We start from the raw sequence: 17010 nt of genomic DNA on the forward strand, positions 1-17010 counted from the left end.
GGCAAGGAACCCTGACGGAGGATCTGGGAATCCCTGCCATGACTGCTGTCCACAGGCGACCGAGTCTGACCAACTCCCACAAACACTTAGTGAGTCACTGCAGGCCAGGACATGTTTTGGGATTTGCAGCCTCAGGAACAAAACATGCTCATCTCAGCTTTCATGGAACTTACGTAGCAGTAGGGAGAGACAAACAAAGCCAAGAATGGGGTAGGAAGGCCCAGGTGGAGTGGGGGGTGAAGTCATGAATAAAGAAATTGAGAAATCCTTCCTGGGAAAATGATATTCAGGCAAAGACTTGGAGGAGGTGAGCAGTACAGAAATACGCAGTAAAAGGGTCTAGCCTGAGGGAGTAGCAAGCGCAAAGGGCCTGAGGCAGCGGTATGCCCTCTGAGCTCCAGAAAAACCCAGGAGGCCAGCGTGCCTGGCATCCAGTGAGTGAGGGGCAGGAGTGGGGTGGGGCCAGAGTTCCAGGACTGGTTGTGTTGGTTGGTCGGGGTTTGGTCAGGCTTTGTTTGGATCGAGCATGATGGGACCCTCGGAGGGGCTTGGACAGAGGAGTAATGAGATCTGACTTATTCTGAAAAGGAATCCCATTGTGGCTACTGACCTGAGAATAGGTTTAGGGGCAAGGTGGAAGCAGGGGATCCAGTTAGTAGAGGTGGGGTGGAGAAGGGATCACATTTTGGATAAAGCCACAAGATTTGTTTCCAGACCGGGTAAGGAGTTAGGAGGAAAGAAAGGCATCAGGGACAACACCAGGGGCTTGGGCTTGGGCCTGGGCAGGTAGGGGATGGTTGTCAGTGCTGGATCTGGAGGCTACAAGCAGGGCCCATTGATAGGCAGGAGATCCAGTGGTATGGGTAGATAAAGTTCTTCTTACCCATAATATACCAAGGCTTCCCCTCCCAACAGATAATATCCTAATTTCACAGGGGTGCCCGTGGCCCCCTGACCATGAGCCCCTGGGGTCGACATGGAGCCCCTCACTTGGAGGAGAGGGGCGGGGAAAGGCTAAGTGCCCGCCTCCCCCAGTCAGTGCCACTCCACCTGCTGTTGCTGGAGCCTGGCCCAGAGATACCCAGGGATCCAGGCCAGGCCATGGAACTAGGATCCCAGCAGGGGCAGGCAGGCAGCTTTAGCTGATTTATTCCCCTCCAGCCACACACCCCAGGAGGGCTTTCCCACTCCATAATGGTACGGAGCACCCAGGCCTGAGGTAGGATGGGCTCCAGAGGGAAGTCCTGGTCGCTGTCAGGCTACATGGCTCAGGGTGCGCCCCTGTACCCCTCAGCCTCCTCCTGTCCCCCAGGACTTCCTGTCCACCTTGTGCCCTGCAGCTCTACCTTATTGGCTGGGGCAGAGCCAAGCCTCCCCCCACTTCATCAGGCCTGAATAAGATTTTACCTTCTCTGGGACATCTCCCCAGATGCCCTCTCCCTCTCCTGCCCTCTGGATCCTTCTTGTCTCTGTCTGCCCTTCTCACCCTACACCTGCAAGAGCCACCTTGGTTGGTTCCTGAACCCCGCTTGAGCCTTCCCTTCCTCTGTCTACTAGGGAAGAGCACTGGGGTCCTCCCCACACTGCTCTCATCCCTTGTCACCCTCGTCATGCCCCAGGGAGTGCCATCAGAATCCGATCCCCGGGTCTGTCCCGCCCCTGTGCCTTCCCCAGGATAGAGTTCAGTCCGGGACTACTCACAAGTGTGGAGTGTGAGGTAAGGCCTGGCTCCCAGAGCACACACACACCTACACCCTCGTCCTCTCAAGGGCCCTCTGCTGCTCCCCAAAGGGAGTTGCGTGGGCTGTCGGTGGCTGCTGAAGTTGTGTGTATGCACCATTTACCCAAATTAGGACCCAGACAACAGGTTCACTATAGTGCTCAAACAGCCACATCCAAATGTCCCATTCTCCCATGCAGGGCCTACCTCCCAAGGCCTCCGGGTGTCTGGCACCAGGCCAGCGGGGCAGTGGGCAGACACAGAGAAACTGTGGCCCAGGGCTCTGGTCAGGCAGGTGTCCCCAGAGGGCAGACATGAGCACCTGCTGTGTGCCGATGTGAGAACCGTCTCTACCTGGTTCCTTTCCATGCTTTCTCTTTTCTGACTCCCCTCAGCCACCTTCTGAGCCTGGAATTCCAATCTCTACTTTGAGATGAGCAAACCTGGAGGGGGGGTGGCAAGTGAGTTGCCCAGGCTGCGAGTTGGGGTTACAACGCAGCACCAGATTCTGACTCCCTGAGAGCTGGGCCAGAGCAGGGTGCCCGGAGGGGTGGCCATGGGAAGGGAGTTTGGGTAGCGAGCCGTAGGCACATCTAGGCCAACACTGTCCCTGCACGCGTCCCCACTATGGGAGCTGGCCCAGGGTGGTGGGGACGCTGGATGGTGTCAGGACAGCGATTCCCAGCCCCGCGTGCCGGTTGAACTTAACACGCTATTAAGTAAGATTGTGTGTGCGCACTTGGCTCATTGCCCAGTGCACAGTGGCTGCTCCGTCGGTACTTGTTCCAATCTCTTTCCTCGAGGAGACTTTTCCCTCTTCCGCATCTTCCCCTCCAGCGGGACTTTTGTCTCCGTCCACCCCATTCTTAGCCCAGCGCCACAACTCCTCCTGGTCACCACCCCATGCCTCCCATCAGACCCAGCCCCCACCAGCCACATCGGGCTTGTCAACCTTCCCAGCCACCCTGTGATTTGTCACCGTCCCTGCACTGCCATTCAGCTCAGGCTCCCTCAGCCCCCCAGGCTGCTCAGCAGGGGTCTTGCATCCCCTCCACCATTCTGCGCCCCCTGTGACTTCCACCACCCTCAGGGCAAGGTTCAGGCTTCATAACCTGGCTTGGGGGGCCTTCCCCTCCAGCCTCATCTCGCCCGCCTTGCACACCGCCTCCCATCGCCCTGCTCCATCTGCAGCCACCCGGACAATGACCAGGCACCTTCTGCCTGCAAAAGCGCTCCCTCCAGCCTGGCCCAGCTCCGCCCTGCACCCAAACCCAGCCCCAGGTCAGCCCTATCAGCTCTGCTTGCACTCCAGCCTTTCCCTCCCACTGGGTGCTGTTAACAAAGCAGGTAGCCCTCCACGTCCTGGAGCCTGGCTGCCCAGGAGCAGGCCTCTGTGTTTGCAGAGTGGCTGAGTGAGCGAGTCAGTGAGTGGCAGTTACTGAAAACTCCAGGATAGAAAGATGCACACTGATTGGGGAAGCCGCTTTGCTGGGGCAAGCGGCTGCCGGCTTGCAGGGAGCAGGGGAGTTGGCTGGGAACACGGCCGCTTTGTTCTCGGGGGCACTCGGCATTTGGCAGCCTCTGGGGCTGAGCCGGAGCAGCGGGAGATGAGCTCACCAGTGGGCGTGAGAGCGTCCAGCTCACGTCGGACTCATCACACCCACCTACGATCCTTTCTCCACCTCTCCTGCTGGGAACATGATCGGCTCCGGGGTGCAGAGGCAAGCATCCATCTCGGGCCCGAGCAGGCAGATCCGTGTCGCAGGCTGAGGGATGGGGTGGGGCTGGGGGATTTTTCTGAACCCCTGAAGGATCTTAGGAATGGATGATTCTTTTCTTTGGGTCCCAGTCACTTACGATCCAAGCAAATCCAGAGGAGTCCAACATGATCTCCTGTGTGTGTCATTACTTAATACAGTTTTTCTTTTCAAACCGGTTCAAACTACACCAGGAACCTTTGCTTTCACTTTTCAAAATAGTTGAGGTATTTCTGTTTGGCTCTGATGCCCACGAGGATGTGGGGTTCAAGTGCCTCCTTCACGTGCCCCCAGGTCTGCCATCAGGCTATCCCCAGCCTCTCCCTTCCTATAAACTGGGGAGCAGGAAGAACCTACCAGCTCTGGGGCTTTCTGCTTGTCCCACCTTCACGGGTCTGGGGACAGACCTTCCCGTCAAGATTCTGTTTGCTCCAGCTTGCCCAGAGAAACTTGTGCAGACTCAGAGCCCACTTGTGGAAGCGTCCTGAGTCTCTCCAAGGACATGTGTATTCACCTTAGGAAACCTCCCATAAACATGGTTATGACATGTAAGCTCTGTGTAGGGGCAGGGGGCCCCAGAGCTTGTGGGAAGTTGAGGAGACTAGTCCTTCCCTCTCTCCGTGTTTCTCTCTCTTCCTCCCTCCCTCATTCATTCTGAGGGTATTTCTGGAGCATGCCCTATGTCCCGGGCATGGTTCAGGGTGTGAGGGACACCAAGGTTCACCTTTGCAGGACAAAGAATATCCATCCCCAGGCCATTCCACCTACCCTGGCCTCTTTTCTCAGCCCCTTCCCTTCACATTCTAAGAGGAGAGAACTTTTCAGAGGCTTTTTGAATGTCAAGCTGGGCTTGGAGGCCAGATCTGCCAGACTGCATGGGCGACCTGCAGAGAAGGTGTTGAAAAACCACCTAGGTCTGACCCACCAGGGCAGGTGTCCCCAGCCCACTCGCTGGCAAACCGCCACCAATACCGTTTTCACCTAAGCCAAGTGCCATCGGCATGATTCTTTATTTAATGGTGTATTTTTAATACACTCGCCTTTGAGGATTCAATAAATAGATCTTAAAGTAGAATTGGTATTTTTTTCTCATATGGGAAGCCTGATCATATCCGAGCAAGACGTCTGCATCCCTGTCTCCATCAGGCCTAAAATCACCCTGTCCGGGTCAAGTACACATCCTATGTTGAGGAAAACCCCGTGGGAGTGGGGGAAAGGCAGGGGGTGCAGAGAGGCCTCTGATGGGGCTCTTGCTGGAGTACAGATCCAAGCCCTGCCCTCCTCCCGGGCCACAGGGTCAGGCCATGGGCAGGCCCCAGGGCATTTCCCATGTCCCTCCCTCGCTGGGGGCTCCCCAGCCTCCTGGTGGTCGATGAAGGCCCATTGCCTCCTGTTTCTAAAGGAGGCTGATTAATAGCAGGAAGAGCGGGAAGTGATGCTGCTTGGGGAGGTAATGGATAACCGGTCAGGGAGTCCAAGGCTATCACTCTGCCTCCTGGTTCTCTGGAGGGCGGGGAATTCACTGGCTGTCACCAAGGCCTTCAAATGGAATCTTGTTGTTTTATGCTGTTGAATATTGGTGATTTAACGGCAGAATGGGAGCAGCCACGGCCACACCCCCTCCTCCTCCCACCACATTGAGAAGATTGAAATGTTTCCGATTGAAATGTTGTCTGTTTACAGCCCATATTTCCTCTGAGCTGTATATTTTATTGTCATATTGACACTAATTTGACTTGGATGTCACCTCCGTTCTGACGCCCGTTCTTTATGCTGCCTGAGGGTCCAAGGGGGTTTTCAGAAACCAATTACATTGATCACACCACAGAGAGGCAGGAGGAGCTGCTGGCGGGTCTGTCAGAGGCCCCAGTTGGCAGGGAGTCCGTGCCCAGCCTGCCCAGGAGGGAGACTGAGGCAGAGGAGACCAGGCCATGGGGCCAGGAGAGTCAGGCCCAGGCTGAATGGTGTATATGGCTGGTCTGATGAGCCTGCATAAACAGTCCTGAGACCAGGAGGCCCTGAGCCCAAAGTTTCTTTGTCTGTATCACAGAACTAGGAAAGGGGCAGCCTCTGGGCTCCAACACCTAGGTGTCCTCATTTCCCCCATAAGAAGGGGTGAAGGGGCTACAGACAGCTAAGTGTGGGCCAGGTTAAGGTCCTCCAGCTGGGTTTCTTTAGAGCACTTCCTCAGTGAGTCCAGGAGATGGTGGCTGGGGCAGGGCTGGGCAGGAATGCTCCAGAAGCCGTGAGGATTCAGAGCCCCACAAACCAGGCCACAAGGCTGGGTCTTGCTGTCCCTAGGGGAGGCATGTCCCAGTCCAATGCTCAGGACAGCAGCTGGCCCAGAGAAGGCTCCTGGGATGCATGGAGCCATGCACTGGAGCCATGCCTTCCCTGTCCAGGACCTGTGGAGACGGGTCCCTGCAGCCATCCTGCTGCCCTCAGCCCAGGTTCCCAGGTCCTCAAGATGTCCACCAGCCTGGAACAACCCTGAGGTGAGTCCTGTGGGCTCATTTTCCAGGTGAGGAACCAGCTCAGGGAGGTCCAGCAGCTCTCCGAAAGCCACCCAAGTTAGAGCAGTCAAGCAGGGCCAAAATGTGGCCTGCCAGGGTCCAAGGCCGGTTCTCAAATCTCGCGCCCTTCCTGACTGCCCCCAGGAAAGCAGCAATGTCCCTGAGCCCTCTGGACTTACCTGAGGCAAGCACAGGCACCCAGTGAACGCTCCTAGCACGCCGGCTACTTTTCTCATTCCCCCGATGGTGAGCTTCACAGGGGCCAGGGCTGAGGGGCTCCCTGCTTGCAGCCCCCGAATGACCAGTCCCGTGCCTGGCATGCTGTCAACACCGACAGGGGGGCTGAGGAGAAAAGGAACTAATACACGGACGAGCAGAGAAAAGACCCAGTAGATGAAGCAGGGTCCAGATGTCAATGGTAATAGGAGCAGGTCTTAGCGGGTGGCGGCTGTCCCGGTGAGGGCCGGCTGGTGTCCGGTCACCCGGCGGCTGACAGAAATCAGCACAGACTCACCCACAGATGAATGGACGTCGCGGCTCTGCCAGTCCCCGGTCATAAATCACCGGAGAAGCCACAGGAAACGAGTGCCAGGATTTTCTTTCTATTTAGTAATTTATCAAGGGAAGAGGTGCATTAATAAACATATTTCCCTTGAGGGGTGGGAATAACAGAGATGAATATCACTGTCAGATTTGGCCTGTTTCCTCTTGTTAGGGGCGCAGGAGAGGGTGGGAATCCAAATATTAGCAACAAAATCTTTTTTTTTTTTAAATGTATCACACAGACGAGTGTATTTCTTCCTTTATATGGTGTTAGATCTTCCCTCCCACCTCATATTTCTCCGTTTGCCACTCGGTCCGTAAGTAATAGGAATCTTTGGGAAGATTTTACTTTTGCATCTTTGATTTTCCTTCCAAGTGAGGACTGACAAGGAGTGAACTCAGGAAATAAGAACAAAGAAGCCTAACAGAGCCCTAGTGAATGGGCCGATGAGTGAGTGCTTTAGGGACGAAGGGTGTGCTGCTGTGTGGCCCAGTTGTGTTTTCCAGACGTGCTATCCCTTACTGCAACATTAACGTTAGATTCACCCTGCCCCTCGAAACCCCCTCCTAGCCTGTGAAGAAGCTACGTGAACTTGCAGTTTCATTTTAGAAAATCAACTCACATTTCATTTTAGAAAACCTCCGCTGGGTTTTAGGCACTCCCGTGCTCTCCAGGTGTCCTCACAGTAATCCAGGGGGCCAAGCAGCATTGCCCCCATTGTACAAATGGGCAAAGAGAGGCTCGGGAGGCTGAGTCATGGGCTCCAAGGCAAATGCTAACTGTTGGACTCCGTGTGGCGGCTAGCGCCACTGTGTATCCCCACATGGGTGTGTGTGTGTGTGTGTGTGTGTCCAGCTCAGCCCCAACCCCTCCAGGACACCCTTCCCCACAAAATGCCTCTCCTCCCCATCCTGGGCAGAGGTGGTGTGCTGAGTGGTCGGTCTGGCAGCCAACGGCCTGACCTCCAGTCCATTTCTGTACTTTCCCTGGCTGTGCAGCCTCAAGAAAGCCTCTTGTTTTGTCTTTCGCAAAATGAAAGTAAAAACAGCCCCATCTTTCTAGGGCAGTTTCATCAGAGATTAAACAAGTTAATACATTTGAGTGCTTAGAACAATATCTAGCGCCTTCCAGGCGGTCTGGAAATATTGACTCTCTGTGGCTGTGAGTCTGCGCTCCCTCACCGCAGCATGCCTGTGCCGGCGGCTCAGCCGTCACCACCTCACACTTGGGCTCACCGCCGAGCCTGCTGTCTGTGCGTGCTCATAGCCCTGAAGGGGAAGGGACCCAAGTCTCTCCTTTGTGAAGGTAGGAGAGCCAGAAGCAATCAGAAAATCACAGCAGCAGATGCAGGCTTGCTGACAGGAACACCTGTTTGGATTGACGGGGTGGGAGGGCCAGGGAGGGTGGTATGGGGAACGCTTCCCAACCAGAGGATGTCAGGATGTTTTCCCTGGGAAAGCAGTAATCCACTGAGATCTGAGCACAGAGAAGAGGGAGGAGCGCTTTGGGCAGAGGAATATGCATGTGCAAAAGCCCTGTGCAGGAAAGCAGGTGACCTGAGGTGTGGGGCGGGGGTGGGGGCAGGGCTGGATGGTGGTGGGAGCAGAGCCTGGGGCATGGGCAAGATGAAGCTGGAGAGGTAGGCAGGAGGCACCCACAGGGCTGCCAAGAAGCCACCCTAAGGATTTGGGCTTTTTTCCTAATAGCACTGGGGAGCTCTGGAGAAATGGGGACGAGGGGCACAAGGACAGGATTTGATTTATACATTAAAGAGCTCTCAAGCTGCAGGGAGGAATGTACCATCACACAGCAATTAGCTAAGAGCTCCATGATGACCAGGGTTAGTGGTGGGCTAGAGGGAGCCAAGGGAGAGTGGGAGAACAGGGACCTGTGGGCGACTTTGGGGGCAGACTCCGTCGTGAAGGAGGTGAGGAAGGGGAGCATCAGGCCAACTCCTGGGTTCCCTGGTTCCTGCTCCATTGCTGTGTGGTGGTGGGTGGCCACTGAGCTCAGCCCTGCAGGATACCCATAGCGCCTGGAGCTGCCTTTCAGACCGATTCTGGGGCCTCATCTGTTCTTTGCACAGCCTTGGAGGGTGTTTCTCCCAGTGGCCCAGGAGGAAAGGGGCTTCCTGAGTTTGCCAGCCAAGGGCAAGGGGCTAGGGGAGCACCGGGCATGAGGTGCCCAGGCTAGGGCTCTCTGCACTCAGAGGCTGAATATGCCGAGCCTTCTCGGGGGCTGTCCGGCACTGGGGATGAGGGCTCAGAGATCCACAGGCCATCAGCCCTGCCCTCAGTGCCCCCACAGCTGTGGGTACAAGGCACTGACACACCAACTCTGCAGCCAGAGTAACCTGCCACCTTCCTGGAGGAGGGGAACTTGTGGGGTCCAAGCCGTTCTGAGCAAACAGAAGGGAAGAAGGTGGGCATCGCAAGCCCAGGACCAACCAAGCCCTGGCAGCCACTAGAGCTGCATACAGGCAACCCCTCCAGCCCGAAGGGGGCACAGAAAGGTGCTCACATCCATTACCTACTCTCGTCCTCACCACAGCCCTGGAGGTCCGAACGAGGAGACCCTCTCACAGAGAAGAAACCAGGGCCTAAGGAGGGTCTGGACAGAGCAAAAACTGGCACGTGGGAGTCGCCCTGTTATGCGGTCAGACCATTTCTAGGCCACTGTTTGTCCAGAGGAAAGACCCAGAACCTTGACTGGGGGCAAGGACTGTACACAGGCACAGTCCAGAGCCATGGCAGGACAGTGTGACCCCAGGGTAAAGGGAGCCAGTCAGGGGCAGCCTGTCCTCCCTTCCCGCAGTTCTTGAGGGGTGGAGGGTGAGCGCCTCTGCAGGGGGTGGGAGTGCCTGTGCATCCTGAGTATTAAAGGTGACAGGTTCCGGAAGCCTCAGGTGACTGCAGAAGCCAGGATAGGGGCTGCCCTCGGGGTGGGTCAGGAAGGGCGCCAGCCATGTCGTTTCTTGACCTGGTGCTAGTTTCACGGGTGGGTTTGCTTCGCGAGAGGCCACCAAGCTGTTTGACACTGAACCCAAACCTGTTCTCCGCAAAACTGGGAGTAAAGACGTTAATTTATGTCCAGCGAGGGCATTCTGTCACCCAAGCCCTGACCTGGGCTTCTCCCAACCTCCCCACACCGCATGAGGATCAGTCCCATCCTGCAGAGAAGCAAACGGTTGGAGACAGGCTTGGTCCCTTGCCCAGGAGCCCCGGAGGTTCTCATTAGGAGTCCTCAAAGGCTCTTCCTGTCGCCCCCCACTTCCCAGTCGCCCTCCCCCCCCATTCCGTCCCCGTACAAGCGGGTGACGCCTGGGGTTGGCTGTCCCCACAGTGTCGCGTTTCTCCAGCCCGCGGGTGACGCCGCGCCTGAGCCGCAAGCGGGCGCTGTCCATCTCCCCGCTCTCCGATGCCAGCCTGGACCTGCAGCGGATGATCCGGACCTCCCCCAACTCGCTGGTGGCCTACATCAACAACTCCCGGAGCAGCTCTGCAGCCAGCGGCTCCTACGGGCACCTGTCGGCAGGCACCCTCAGGTGGGCCCCAGGGCCAGCGCCGCTGAGAACTGGGAGGCGGGGTGGGGAGTGCATGGGCGGGGCCGGCATGGGCGGGGCCACGCTGGGAAGGCCACGCCTTCATCCCCCGGGAGAAAGACACGACCCCTTGCATTTATGAATAAGCGCCCTTGAACCGGTTCAGGAATTCAGAACCACTAATGAGGATGTTGAAATGCGCCAGATGTTTGAGCCTGGGTCCATATGCTCATTCGGCCCCCAAACGCACTTTCTAGTGTGAAAAGTGACGTTTCCTGGGCCTAGCATGGAAGATTCCATCATGGAACCAAAGGTGGCTTCCTCAGTATCTCAGTAGGTATCATGGGGAAGCCACGGCTGTTGGCCAGCACTGGGGACCCCGCAAGGTGTGACACTGTTTCGGCTCCCGCCAGGTCTCTGAGCTGGCAGCAGGCCTCCCACCATGGTCACAGCACAGCACACCAGAACCTCTGGGACACCATTCACGCTTGGGTCCCCACCCCCACCCCCACCATGCAGCCAAGGCTGTTTTAGGACTCAGACTCTACCACTTTGACTGAACTCATGTCAAGGAGGCTCATTCACATGGCCATTGGCAGGAGCCTTATTTCTCGTACTGATGTCCTTTCCCTAATGCTGTTTGAGCATCTTCTCACCATGGCAGCTGGCTCCCCTCTCCCACCCCCGGAGTAAGCAATGAAGGAGAAAGCAAGGAGGAAGCCACAAGCCACCCGTCATGTATGGCTTAGGGCTGGAGGTCACCATTATCCCTTAGTCTCCTGTTCTGGAGTGAGTGGCCCATAGGCAGATGACAGGGAGGGTCTAGAAGTGCAGTAGAAGTGAAAGGAGAGAGGGGACCATGTGAACCAGAGGCCCAGGGCAACTTTCCTGGACAAGGGGGCATCAGGACGAACCTCAGCGGCCCAATGGTGTTCTGAGAGTCCCCGATGATGATGCAGGAGTGCATCACAGGTGTCCGAGCAGGGAAAGGCCGGGATGCAGGGAAGAGATGGAGCCTGGCCCCTCTGGGGGCCAGCCTGCTGGAGTGAAGCCTGCATCATGGGGCAGGGCCCAGGGGTGAGTGCAGAAGGGGAGGTCTGAGATGGCAGGCAATGGGGAGCCACTGCTGGCTCTTGAGCAAGGTAGAGCTGTGCTGGCAGTGAGGCGAGCCACACTCCCTGCCCAGGCCCTGATTTGTCTGCTCTTCTTTGCAGCCCTGCTTTTACTTTTCCCCATCCCATCAACCCAGTGGCCTACCAGCAGATCCTGAGCCAGCAGAGGGGCCTGGGATCTGCCTTCGGACACACTCCACCCTTGATCCAGCCCTCGCCCACCTTCCTGGCCCAGCAGCCCATGCCCCTCACCTCTATCAACGCCACACCCACCCAGCTCAGCAGCAGCAGCAACTGTCTGAGCAATGCCACCCAGGTAGATGGGTATAGGGGGCACAGGGTGGGTCGCCGGGCTCCTGGGACCCTATGAGGGATGATGGTTGCCCTCTCACACACCGGGAGCTGGTGGAAGGGCTCTGGGCACAGGTCTGGCTGGTGGGATGTCTGCTGGGCAGAGGCCATGGGATCCAAAGGACTGAACATGGGGTCAGGAGACCTGCGCTAGCTCCTAACACCCTCCCTTTTCCTTGGCAAGTACTCGGTCAGTAAGTTCAGCAGTCACCGGTCTAATCAACTTAATGTATAGTCAGAGAAAGGCTAGGAGTCAGAGCCTGGCAGAGAGAGTACTCTGTAAAGTTTAGTCTTTGAGCTTAAGTTTACAAAAAACCATCTTATTTGCCCTTTCCAGCAAGCCTTTGATAGGGCGGGGCAGGCTGGTATGGTTTCTGACACACAGTAGGTAGTATTTGGTGGGGAGAAGCCCCATTTTACAGACGAGGAAATGGAATTATAGTATTGGAGAATGGAGAGGCATAAGCTTTGGGATCAGCCCCACTGTGTTTTGGACCCTGACCCACCAAAAGCTCTTCCAGCCTGGGCTGACGAACGTGCCGAGCAGGGCCTGCCACATAACTGGCACCTCATGAACCTACGTGAGCCTGTGGGCCCAGAGCCCCGTGTGGACCCAGTTCCGGTTAGCACTCACGATGACAGTTCTTGAGGTGGAGCAACTGCCCAGGCCAGCCACCTGCAGGCCACAGCACAGACGTGACCACGTTCTGGGAGGAAGGCAAGAAGAACCCCTTTTCCAAGACGCCTTCCATCTCCACCCCAGGGCTCTAGGTGGCCACGTAACACCTGCCCCCAGACAGAAGCTGGTAGCTCTTGTCACCACCCACCCTGGTTGCTCTATCTAGCCCCCTTCTCCTGAGGAATTAGACCCTTCTTTCTTGCTCCCTGGGCTGACCCAGCCCTGTTCTCCCCAGCCCCCGAGCTTCCCCTGCCCTCATGCTTCAGAGGGCTGAATGGTTGAGACTGTTGGAACAAGGGTGATCTGCATGCCCAGCATCTCCCAGAGAGAGAGTGTCTTTTCCATTCCCATGGAAGTGGGGGGTCGGAAGGCCGAGCTCTGGTTTTCCGCAGCTGTGCTCCTAGCCAAGCCACCAAATGGGGAGCCAGCTTCTGAAACCTCCAACACCAGTGTTGGCCCAGTCCACATGGGGAGGATCCCAGAGGTAAAGCCCAAACAGAAGTTGGGGTGTCCTCGCCCTGCTCCTGTGTGACGGACTCTCCTGCACTCCTCCCTCAGAACAAGCCGAGCAGCGAGTCGGCTGTGAGCAGCACGGTCAACCCCATCGTCATTCATAAGCGCAGCAAGGTCAAGACAGAGGCCGAGGGCCTGCGGCCAGCCTCCCCATTGACCCTGACGCAGGTAACCGGCTGGTTGTCCTGGCTGCCCTCCCGTTGGGTCAGGCGATCCGGGACCTCAGCCCTGGTGGCGAATGGATGAATGGACCGCTATCTGCGTGAATGAGTGAACCAGAGAGGGTGGATACACTGTGAGCTCAGGAAGGACCAGAGCTGGGTCCCTGGCAGCCTGCACATCACATGCTCATCAAACATGTGTCACACGGAAGAATGGATGGAGGGATGGAGGGATGGATGTCTGGGGCTGCGGCCATCTCCTCCCAGCCCCTCACACAAGCCCCGGGCACACTCGCTAGCTGGGCCCCTGTCCCACCTCTCCCTCTCCCTGGAACTTCACTCCCCCATCACTGCCACTACACCTTTTCCTGACCCTCCTGGAAAACAGGACTTGCTTCTGCCCCGAGCCCAGCCTAGCTTCTAGGCCATCTTGCCTGTCGCCTGCACTGCCCTGTAAAGCTTTGGAGAGGGTGGCCCCCCAGGAGAAGTGTCTGATTTGGCGCCAAGCCATCAGGGTTTACACAGGGACTGGTACTAAGTCCCTATGACATTATATTTTCTTTCTTTTTTAAGATTTTGTTTATTTATTTGAGGGGAGAAACACGTACATGTGGGAGATAGGGGCAGGCTGAGCACAGAGCCCAGTGTGGGGCTCGATCTCACAACACTGAGATCATGACCTGATCGACTAGCCACCCAGGTGCCCCAAAATAATATTTTCTAATGACTCAATGCACATGTGAGTGGCACGGTGAGGAAGAAAGGAAGGGAGGGAGGATGTTTCTTGGCAGGAAGGTGAGGAGGACAGCCACCTGGAGCCCAAGACTGCTCTGTTGTGGGGCTGAAACCTCTGTGCAGGTCCCTTGGGATATCCTGCTCCTTCTTCGGACATTCTGAGACAGCAGGCCGAGACAGGCCCAGTTCTTGGAGCAAAGGCCTGTCAGGGGAAGGGCTTGGTGTGAGTGCTAAGCCCACGGGTGAGCCTCCCACCCCTCCCCAGGCCTCTTGCCGTGACCTGGTCTCCATCTGTTACTCCACAATCACCAGCTTTGACACCAAGGATGCAGGGGACCTCCGTCCCCATCTCCCCTACATCTGCCAGACCATCTTTTATCAAACCTGTAAACCATCGGGCACGCTCTGGGCACTTAATTTTTATGAAATATGGGGTCCTGTTATTGTCAGGCAAACAGAGAAGCTGGTGACAAATTCTTCTCCCCTCGCTGACGCTGAGGCATCTCGGCTTGATGCATGGTTTCCACGAGGTCGGCCGTCATCGGGGGCCGGTGAAATTGATGAGGACGGCCCATCTCCAGGGGAGACAGACACGCCGAAGCAGCGAGAACAGGCGCTGAGCCCCTGGGAGCCCCTGCCCCACCCCTCTTGCCCAGAAGGGTGGCACAAAGCCGTCCTTCTTGCCTGGCCTGGCCCCTCGGACGCGTCAGTGGAAGGAAAGTCGTGTATCACCCGAGGTTGTCACCGTGTCGCTCAGTGTCCTGATTCAGTGACCTGGCTCATTTGCAAGGTGGCGTGTTTCCCGTGGCAGGCAGTGCTGCATAAGGAGTCCCCACTCTGCTTAAGCCCTCCAAACTGTGGGCAAGTGTGATGCCAGCTCCCTCTAGAGGCCTGAGTACACCCGCAGCCCCTGGGGCACCTTGTGCTCACAGGTTCATCTGGCAGCTTGTTCGAGAGTCTTCTTGGAGACGTGCAGGACATGCGGCTCATGAGATAAGAAGTCTGTCTGCAGTTTTTCTGACCATGTAGAGCGGGTGTAGGAGGCCACAGCCCCGCAGAACCCCCCAGGGCCACAGGTCCCAGGCAGGGGTGCTTCTGCACCTTCCTTATAACGTGGACCCCATGCCCGCCCACGGACTTAGGAAACCACATGTCATCATTTGCCTTTTCAAGGCAAGTACATTCATTGAAAAGCACTCTGAGAAGCAACCTCTGAGAGGAGCCCTTTGCAGCTCCAGTGGGCAGTGGGTCGGTCAGGGGCCTGGGTCTGCAGCCAGCCCAGGGAGCTGTGAAGTGGGCTCAGAAGTGGGCTCAGCAGTAGTAATGAGGCTAAGGGGCGAGTGGCAGCCTCCGCTGCATGGTCTCTGGAGCGGGTGGGGGCTGGGGCTCCTGACTTGGGGGGAGAGTTGTCCCCCTTAGTCTTAGCTCTAAATGTTTTCCCCAGGGGCTTTTCTGAAAGACAGACTATTCCAGCAGTTTTATAGATAGTGTGAAATGGAACGCAGCTCATTCTAACAACTACCTGTTTGCCTCGCTTTGCTCTGAGCCTGCCCAGGGAGCCCACAGAATACCGGGGAGTCCTCGACATCCGTGCAGGTCCTCACTGGGCCTTCGTCCCAGCCTGGCACGTCTGTGCCTCCCCTTCTCTCCCCACCCGCAGTCCGCCCCCGTGTCCCCTGCTAAGAGGCTGCCCCTGACCAGCTCAGCATCTGCTGGGGTGGGGCTCCCTGTGGGACAGAGTCTCTGGCTCCGGCTCTTCGAGGCGTGACATGTTTTGTGCTCTTTGAAAGGAATGCCGGGCACCTGTGATCGGGTGAAGGCCTATCTTGGGCGGAGGAGTGGGGGGGGGGGCTTTCCTTTGCCACCTTGAACGGGGCACACATGGGCCCCATCCTGATGGGGAGACTTGAGTGCAGACCTAGGCTGTCACGAAGTCACTTTGTGCTCTACGGAGAGCAAGATGACCTCTCCCTGAACCCATTTTCCTGGCTGCAATGCACGAATACAGACACCTACACGTCTTGGGGCTGTGGCAGGGAAGGGGGGGGAATTTGCCATAGTTCGCTCACTCTACCCTGAGCCTGAACCAAGGCAAGCTGTAAGTCCCTGGGAGGAGGGGGTCACGTGAGAGTCAGTTGTCTGCACTCCAGCTGGTTCTCTTGCCTCCATGCTGGACCCGACCTCGTACACACTCTAAATAAAAACACCCCCACCCTGATCCCATGGGGCCCACCTCAGCTTCCCCGGAGGAAACCAAACCAAAGAAGGAAAAGACCCTTCCCTCTTTTCTCCTGTTCTCCTTGCCAAGTCAGTTGACCCAGGATGTGATGGGACACTTTGGTGTTGATAAGCCAGCAGGAGAGGAAGGAGAGGCCCCAAGACAGCTGTGCAGATAAGAGGAAGGAGGGAGGCAGCTGCGGAAGTAGGCTGAGTGCATACATGGGCATATGTGTGTCCTTGCGTGTGTGTGCGTGTGCATGCAAGCATGTGTGTGGCCCTCACCACAGACTGCCTGGGGCCCGTGGTGACTTTTCATCGGGGGCAGGTGGCTGACCACGGCTCACCATGGGTGTGCTCTGCTCCTCCCCCAGGAGCAGCTGGCTGACCTCAAGGAAGACCTGGACAGGGATGACTGCAAGCAGGAGGCCGAGGTGATCATCTATGAGACCAATTGCCACTGGGAGGACTGCACCAAGGAGTACGACACGCAGGAACAGCTGGTGCATGTAAGCCTCGAGCCGCACAGCCTGCTGCGGCAGCCAGAGCTTCCGGGCCCCCTGCTGGAGAGAAGGGGCTGGAGGAGACAGCTCCAGGAGATGCCTGGGCCACAGCTTTTGCAAGGGGGAGGTGTAATTATTTATCTGGGCCCCACCTGTTTCTAAAAGTGCACATACAAATACAGACATCATAAAAGAGATTAAAAACAAAAACAAGTAAATGAGAAAATTCAGGAAAAAGGACGAGAAGATGAAGCCTGGAGTAGAATGTATTTTTTAAAAACTAAATGCTCTGGAGTGTTATTTGCATAAATATCTTTTTTTTTTTTTGAGCTTCCTAGCAGCCAGTGCAAAGAGGGAATTAAGACCAGTTAAATCAGCCGGCATCAGTGAGATCATAACAAGCCTGACTCTGAAACCAGGACATAGTTCCTCCCATGGAGGAAGGAATTAGTAACTTCCTCTGGGAGAACATTCCCAGAGACTTAGTATCTACAAGTGCAGATGGGGTATCAATACCATATCAGGAAGAGACTGCTTAAAAATGCCTAGATACTGCCAGGGCAGGACACCAGAGAGGCCATGGGACCTGGGTGTTCTTTTTGTATCATGTCCCTTGGTCCCCATTCTGAATTTTTCTACAGCAGCATTCATGTGATGGCAGTTG

General features: G+C 56.5%; 1 protein-coding gene across 1 annotated transcript in view; it reads left to right on the forward strand.

Moving 5' to 3' along the window:
- GLI2 (GLI family zinc finger 2) overlaps positions 1-17010 on the forward strand; it is a 246775-nt gene that overhangs the window by 213403 nt on the left and 16362 nt on the right. Inside the window, exons 6-9 of the mRNA XM_044242640.1 lie at positions 9877-10078; positions 11290-11503; positions 12776-12898; positions 16218-16352. Coding sequence (XP_044098575.1) covers positions 9877-10078; positions 11290-11503; positions 12776-12898; positions 16218-16352 — 674 coding nt within the window. The remainder of the gene's footprint in view (positions 1-9876; positions 10079-11289; positions 11504-12775; positions 12899-16217; positions 16353-17010) is intronic.

Source organism: Neovison vison, chromosome 3 (assembly GCF_020171115.1).
Source record: "Neovison vison isolate M4711 chromosome 3, ASM_NN_V1, whole genome shotgun sequence".
Lineage (NCBI taxonomy): Eukaryota > Metazoa > Chordata > Mammalia > Carnivora > Mustelidae > Neogale > Neogale vison.